At 41.6% G+C, this 8,500-nt stretch overlaps 1 protein-coding gene across 1 annotated transcript in view; it reads right to left on the reverse strand.

Moving 5' to 3' along the window:
- Positions 1-4,260, reverse strand: part of siah1 (siah E3 ubiquitin protein ligase 1) — an 8,612-nt gene extending 4,352 nt beyond the window's left edge. The window contains exons 1-2 of the mRNA XM_010778245.1: positions 3,368-4,260; positions 3,094-3,275 (exon numbers count right to left, since the gene is read on the reverse strand). Coding sequence (XP_010776547.1) covers positions 3,094-3,275; positions 3,368-3,575 — 390 coding nt within the window. The 5' untranslated portion in view covers positions 3,576-4,260. The remainder of the gene's footprint in view (positions 1-3,093; positions 3,276-3,367) is intronic.
- Between the last annotated feature and the right edge of the window lie 4,240 nt (positions 4,261-8,500).

An 8,500-nucleotide genomic window follows, 5' to 3' on the forward strand; every position in this document is an offset into this window, starting at 1 on the left:
CCCCCACACACACAGAGCAAGGCAAGGCAACGAAACTTAAAACAATAAGCAGCATTTTTACGGCACGCTATGCATCGGGCCGCCTTGTGGGATTTCCCGACATGTCGTTTCAGTAAATTAAAGGGTGTTTCATGTTGTCTTTGCTGTGGGACTTCTTAATACCTTGGAAAATGCCATTTAATACTTTTTAATACTTTTTAAAAGCCTTAATTTTCGCTAAATTGATTTATCAACTTTTAATACTTTTTAAGACCCCGCGGACACCCTAAGTAGGTACTAGGTAGTGTGCCTGTATGCGCAGTGTGCAAATCTAGTAAGATAATTTGCTATTTATTGATAAAAAACATATTGGTGGTAAAAACTGGTGAGAAAATTATTTATATTTCATTATTCATTACAGGTTCAGCTCAAACAGCCATAGTAGATGAGCTTTAGAGGTGTGGACATTTCTCGATTTATAAGATGCATCGCGACGTACGATTCTGCATCGATGCAGTGACGGAATATAATCGGGAGTTTGGTTTCATATCAGCTTAGTGAGAGTCTTACTGCGTTCTGCTGTCATTTTCTGTCGTGCTAGTTTCTCTCCTCTCCTCTGATCTCTGTTTCAACGAGGGCAGAGCTTTACACACACCCCGTGTGTGCGGAGGTGAGAGGCGGTATTCAAACGATCTGCAGTCCACTAAATTGTTGCTCTCACTACCAATAACAGCTGCTCTGTTATGCCAAATTCACATCAGGCAGCAGCGAAGTGCAGATCGCCACAATGACGACATTTTTCTGAGGCGTGTTCATGTGTTTCAGGCGACAAGAAATTCTTTATAACACAGGTCAACATGTCAGGACTCTGTTTACTGATTGGCTGCGGGTACTCTGTGGCTGCGCTTCACCACTAAAAGTTTAAATATCCCCAACCTTTTGTTCGGTTGCACTTCCCCGCAGAATAAAACATCCGCTGTGCGCTCATAGATATCGCATAGTAGAAGAACTATGAGTAAGGGAAGGTCTGTAGCTGCTAGGCAGTGTAAATGCCATCGGCTTTGTGCTGCATTCACATGATGTCGGAATAATCTGAAAAGTTATCTCCCTGCCCATTCACCCCCCCAAAGCAGTCAACCTAGGGAAAAACTGAGCTGCTATGTGAAAACCTTATTTTTGTAGATTACAGCACACTTGTAATGCACTGCAGAATTATTTAAATTAAAGCTCCCATGTCATGCTTTTCCGGTTATTACCCGTCCCCTTGTGTGTTATGAAGGTTTTTCTGCATGTAAACGGTGTGCAGAGTCAAAACCTTTAAAGTAGACCCTGTAGCGAGTAAAACTCTAACACAGAAAATACCTCCCCAAAACGCCTCGTTGGTGAAACGTCATCATCATCCATTTGATTCTTCCGGGTATGTGCTTTCGTAAGCACGTACCCGGACTAAATGGGCCAATCCGTGGAGCCGTTACGTTACGTCCGCGGAGCCGTTACAATAAGCCTCCGCTAATTGGTCCAAATTGACCAATCCACACACACACTCAGTGCAGGCAGCTCTGCTGATTTCTGCTCCCTGGCTGCAGGCTGATAACAGACAGTTGGGATCGCGGCGAAATTCTCTCTGCAGACCCATTCTCACAGAGTTTATCAACCTTTTGCTTACTCAATATCAAGCCACACTTATTGTTTTTACTTCGGCTGTGACTTTGTGTGTGCTCAGGGTGAGTTTGGCTTTGTTTCGCTGTGTATCGCTAAACAAGGAAACTACACCTCCACGAAGCTCAGCGCGATTCACAAGGTGAACCAACCAATCAGAGTACACTGTGCTCACAGGGAGGGTGGGGGCTGGAGCTATTGGAGCTACAACCAGCCGTTAAAGGCAGAGTGAAATTCAGTGAATACACAGTTTACAGAGATGCTGTATGAGAAACCAAAGTGATTTTGGAAAATTGCACAATATAAATCTATTCTAGTAGACCTAAACAATGGAATTATGATCAATGGAAATGGCCATGACATGGGACCTTTTAATATTCGCAGCCAGATTTGAAGCATCTTTAAAGATGACTATTTTATTCTATTTTGAGATTTGGAACTACTTCCTCTACTCGTGTTCAAAAGTGATTCAATATGTGATGCCATCAACTATAAAGCATGAGGCTGCTGCATAGAAGATACATTGGGACACATTTTATAGACATGTTCATTTTATTTGTAATATTGGTAACAAATATTTTGTGGGATTCTCATTTATTTTTGATGACATCACAAGATGCGAGACTTTTAGTAGCTGAAGTTCAAGCATATTCATTTAATATGTTAATTGTCGCAATGATTGGGCATAGCACAAACACACAGGTAGCCGTAGTAAAAGCAGTAGCAAGTTCTCAATTACTTTAAATGCAGTCAACAAATGTAGTCCTAAAAAACCATGGTGACCTTTAATTTGTTTATGGCCATTAAATGAGCACAAATAAAGGCTCACTTGTTTGACAGCGAAAAGCAATACAACTACTCAATCCATGGGGACATTTTGTTTCGTTAACACATTTAACTTTATGCAGTAGTTCTACTAAACCCACACACCCATGGGTTCTAAAATGTGGTGCATAGAACAAGCAGCTCATTGATTGGCTATCGTCTTTTGTCCATGTCTGAGTTCCTTCAAAAATACAATTGGTAAAGTTTATCCACTGCGATCCAAACTGTAGAACACACTACCCAGAAAACTGAAAGGCAAACTCAGTGGACATTCTTAAACAAAAGCTGAAAACATACTTGAGTACAAAGCTTTTAATTAGCATTACCTTCTTCTACTGATTTTTATTTTTGAATTAATTTGTGTATGTATATATTTATTTATTATTTGTATCTTATTTCTTTTATCTTCTATCTTAAAAATTGTCTTTTTTACCGAGGACTATTGGATTTACTATTGCACTTGTATGTATCACGTAAACATGCTGCATGTGTGCTAAGAGGTTTAACATTTGACTTGAATTGAATGTCCTTTTGTTGTTTGCTAAAGCGCTTTAAGCTGCATCCTGTGTATGAAAAGTGTTGAGAAAATACAGCTTTACTTTCATTATTTGTATAAGTAGCAGTACATACCAGGTGTCCGGACTGGCACTGCAGGATGGGGGGGAGCACATAGTCGAAGCAGACGGGGCACTCGAACAGGCTGGCCAGGTCGCTGTTGGAGGCCGTGGTGCCTGACAGGGTGGGGACGCGCTGGGAGGGGGGGCACTTGGAGGTTCCAGTGGGCAGCGCGGTGGCAGTCTGGCGACTCATTTCTGAAGCAGGGAGAGAAGAGAGGGTCTGATAAGGGTTTGAGCAGATTATGAAGCACTATATCAGAGGTACAAAACTCTGTGTCGTTACTTACTGCACATCTGTGAGTTCTGACCTCTAAGTCCCTGGCTGTTTACCTCTGACACATCTACATCAAAACTGATGGAATCGGCTAAAAAGGAGAGAGTGTTAAAGAGAAGGATGGGAGGCGGGAGGACCACATGGTGAACTTCAACATTGCTTTTATCTTGAGATGGAAGTATAAATACAATTTCTTTATACTGGTTTTTGTTGTTTTTCATTGATAAATAATACTGTAATGTAGAACTCTCACCCAAGATATTGCAGTTATTACTTTTTTGTAGAACTCTGTAAGCAAGACCGTTTCAAATCTAAGACTTCAAAAAGTTATCATCCTCATCATTTCAGGTGAAAGTGTACAGTTTCAATGTGGCCACCAAAAGAGCGGTGACTGAATGAGTCTTAAAATCCTGAAATGAGTTAGCATTTGACCATATCCTCTTAGCTTCAACATGTTTTTGATAAGATATCTTAAATAATCACGTTTTATTCAACAACATAAAATATTTCAATTAATGTTCCACTCCTGAATGTCCAAAGTTTCTATGTGTGATAAACATCGGTTGGTAACAAGTGACTACTACTAAAAGTGGTGTTAATAACAAATCAAAGCGAAACATCCCATTGCTTCTGTAAAGGGACCCTTGCAATGTAAAACTGTATTTCCCCCCGTATGCAAAGACGTAACCAGCAGTGGGATTTCCTCACTCTCTCACAGTCAGTCATTGACAGACTTTTGCGTTTATAAGGATGGCTGAATGGCTGGCTCCCACAATGCTGCAGTTCTTGAAACCAATGTGAATGCTTCCTGTGCAGGTTTAGACACAGGTAACTGAAGGCTTTTGGAGCATCTGGACTCTTGAGGGCAGGAGTGGGGAATCTTTTTCCTCTCAAGGGCCATATCAATTTTTTCAACATCCTCCGGGGGCCGTACAAATTATTGACCTCTGCTTAACAAAACTAAAATCACCAGATATCTTACCATGACTCACACATGCATGCACGTGCACGGTTATGACATGACCACCACAACAGAAAGATATGGACACAAGATGTGTGCAAATGTATTTAGTTTCCTATCCATGTGAACATGATTTAAATATTTTTTTTTTAAATATTGAAGATAAAAGCATCAATCTGGTGCACTTTGAGAGCAACATTCATTTCATTTCAAACCTTTATTTATACAGATGAATCCCATTGAGATCATTGATCTCTTTTTCAAGGGAGACCTGCTCAAGTAGTTCCACATGAAACATAAAAACAAATAGAACAACAAAAAGACATCATACAGTATCATTTACATAATTATCCACATAAACAGGTACCAATAGCTTCCGATTGAGTAGCATCCAACCGAGCTTTAAAAACATTTAGTGGCACCAGATTGTTCAGTTTCCATTTAATTTGCAGACTATTCCAAGACAGAGGAGCTGCACATCTAAAAGCTCTATGGATACATCTCTCAACATCCATATGAAACAGAACTGTAAACAGATTTTCTTTATGGATATTTTACAAATCATTCCCCTTTTAAAACTGTATTCTTGTTTATTAATAACAGCTTTTTTTTTTTTACTGTCATAGTATTTTATACCCGTTTACTTTATTCTCTTGTTTTTTTATAACTATAATGATCAAGATGTGCCTTTACCTCACTGGTTTGAGAAAAAGCTTCTTATATTCGTTAGCATAGCTAGCTAACTAGATGCTAATAACAACAATGTTATTGACTGTATGATCAGTATGACAGATGAACAGATCGCCACTGGGCTTACAACTAAAGACTGCGGCATGTTTACGGCTCCTTATCTAAAGTGCCGGAGCCGCGTTCCGGTGCTCTCTGTCAGCACTACACCCCTGTCAGACGAAACACCACGTGATGACACGTTAGGCTCGTGTTGTGTTCAAGGACCCTGACCTTGGTCAGGAAAAACAGGCACTCGCTTGTTTAATTATTTTGCGGTCTAGATTTCTTTAATTTATTTATTTTTTGCGTGCGTTTATAAATTACCTCGAGGGCCGTACCAAATGGTCTCGGTATACGGCCCGGAGGCCGGAGGTTCCCCACCCCTGCTTTAGGGGTTAAAACCATCTTTACTGCTAAGAAAAAGAAAAAAAAAGAACCACCAGACACTAAAGTGAGCTCAGATGTGGTGTGCTTGCTGCTGTTTCCTATCGTGCTGAGCAGTTGCCCTGGTAACAGGTTTGTGGTTAAGTATGGGATGGCCTGTGGAGTAGAGAAAAGGAGAGGGGTAGATAGGAGCGGAGTCAAAATGATGGGCAGGATAATAGGTGTGTGCTAAGAAAGAGGGGGCAGCAGGAGAGTGGGAATGAGACCGCGTAGTGTAAACTAATACAGGGTAAGTGGCGAAGATGTGGACAGTAAGAACGAAAACTTAGGAACATGTCAAAATTAGTTAAGAGGATAATGGAGGATGTGAGGAAAAGGAATGAATAGGCAAAGAGTGGCAGTGAGGAGATAAAAAGGGAGGAAAGGGCAGGATGATTGAAGGGGTGTCACATGACATTTCTTCTCTTGGCAGTAAAGGGTGTAGGTGGTATGACTGTGCACGCCCGTGTCCCCAAATACTCCGCTATCTGGCCTAGCTCATCCTTTTTTTAGCCTTACCCAAAGACAGATGCAGCACAGGGAGATCCAGAACACAGAGGGGAGAGGATAGTATGTGTGGGAGGCGAAGACAAAAGACAATCAGAGGGTGAGACAACGCAGCAATATGTAAACAGACAGTACTGGGGAATGTACACCCACCAGCCCAATGCTGCCAAAGCTTTAATGATGGCTGGACTATTTGGCTAACTTAGCAGCCCATTTAACATATTAACAGTGTTAATAAAAGATGTTGCTGATATAAGGAACATTGAGAGTTGTTTTTGCATGAGTGTTAGGGATTATGTTGTTTAGGCAGCACTTTAGTCCTACTTTTTTCCTTTTACCTCTTTTTGACAATTTGATGATGATTATAAAAATCCGACCATTTTAGTAAATCTATGCGAAGCTCTTAAATCATCCTACAGCTCTTCCTTATATGGGTCACTTCTTTATGCTACGTAACCACAGTCAAGGCTCAAAATGATGTGGAGGTGTTACTTCCTAAACTCTGTGTGCTCAGCGTGTTACATTGTGGCCAAATGATTATTACAAGAATAATCCGCGGAAGTGCCTTTAATGTAAAATATTTATATTCTGCCATTTTCCGCACTGGTGCAAGCAATATTTGTTTTTAGTGTACGAAAGTAGCTTATCACATCACTGAGTTAAAGGGGACCTATCATGCAAAATGCACTTTTGTACGTCTTGTATACATGAATATGTGTCCCCGGTGTTCCAGGGAACTCATCAAGTGTCAGAAAACACAACCCTCTCTTTTCCTCCATACCCAAATCTCTAAAAAAGGGGCTGCAACGGATCTGATAAAAACTGATCCAGATTTGAACACTGTCCTGACGTCAGGACGGTGGCGCTACGGCTAATGGGCCAACTCTCCACCTATCAGGGGAATGTGGGGTTGGGCCACGGCCGGCCATTGCCACTCGAAAGCGCTGGAGACGCTGTAGTACATATGCCAGGCCTGTAAGTGGCGCTGTAGTCTGCCACAAAAGCCGCGAAGAAGACTTCCCTCGCATGGTTGCCATGGTTGCCCTTCTGTTTATTCTCCGATGTGGCTCTTTTTCTCCCTCCCCGAGGCAAGCGTTTGCTCCCGCTGCTGTAATTCAATGCAATCCCTCCCCGTCGAGGCAAGCACTGTAATTCTCTCCGGTTAGTCCACCAGCAGATGAAAAACACCCACCTCTCCGCCTCTTCCAAGGGACGAGGGGACCGTGCGGCAGAGTTTCAGTTTTCAGGTTTTCTTTCGCCGGTCAAGATGTCCGTTAAAGTTAAAATCTTCAGGACAAAATTAGAAAAGTGCTTTGTTATTTATTGAGCTTTAAAACAAATGAATAACGACTCTATACAATAATATAATAAAACACGGAGGACGGAGATCTATTTTTCTCCCCCTCCCCTCTCCTACAGGGGGGCGTGGTCAGCTGCAGCTCACAGAATCAGCCCCTGCAAAAACAGGGCTGGAGAACAGCGAATAGAGCGAAATGAGGCATGGCTAAAATGCATGATCTGTTTGGTATTTTGAAAACAGAAACATATAAATATACCTTATATAGGTATGGCCCTACAATATATCATTTAAATATAGCATGATAGGTGTCCTCTAAGCTATGTTTAGGACTGAGAATACTGATTGACTGCATATTCTAAATAATATACAAAATATTCTCCCACAGGGTTTCAGGTTGGCCCAAAAACAGTTAATGTGAAAGGAAATTTGCTGCTTTTAAATGACGTGTTCATGACCTGAATATGCTTCCCTTTTACGTCCGGCTTGGTAGTTGGCAGACCACCTCTGTCAGTGCATCTGTCGGGGTAAAGCCTCTGCGCACGCACACATGCAAACTGCAGAGGTTAAAACTGGACCTAATGAGAGACAGTGTTAGCTGGATGCAACTGTGTCTGCCGGCTTGTAAACACATCTGCTGTGGTGGAGATAATGCCTTATCGGCTATAAATAGCACTTCTTAGCGGGCTAGCATGCTAGCAGCAGCACTAAGAGCAGTGGGACCAAATTAGCTCAGGACATTCAGCCAGGCCAAGGCTATGGTCAGTCGGCTAGCATGCCAAATAATAATAAATTAAACTGAGCTTTGGTATAGGCGGTCACTCACTTGAGACAATGCGATCATCCAAAATGGTGGCAAAGAGTCATTTGCTGTAGATGGGTGGCTTATGAGACATGTATGTATTGGTATGTGGACATACAGTCCAGTTCCTGGTCTCAAGGGGTGAGGCATGGTATTCATGTAAAAGTTTACAACAAGTGGACTTCATATTTAACTTAACTAAAAATCTGATCTTTTTTATTAAACAACTGTGAAACTCGATGAGTCTTGTCACTTAAATGAGAATAGCTGATCCACCTTAATTAAGTTTGAGCTTTTTGCTAACACTGGGGCTAAACCCCTTCTCTTTAAATTGTTTACAGGTAGTGCGTTAGAGACTTAGAAATGACTGGGAGAGTGGCTGCATGTCTTCACAGCCTTGCACGCAACATGTTGGCATTCCAGACAA

The sequence above is a fragment of the Notothenia coriiceps genome, unplaced genomic scaffold (genome assembly GCF_000735185.1).
Source record: "Notothenia coriiceps isolate Sejong01 unplaced genomic scaffold, NC01 NC01_scaffold00019000, whole genome shotgun sequence".
Taxonomy (NCBI): domain Eukaryota; kingdom Metazoa; phylum Chordata; class Actinopteri; order Perciformes; family Nototheniidae; genus Notothenia; species Notothenia coriiceps.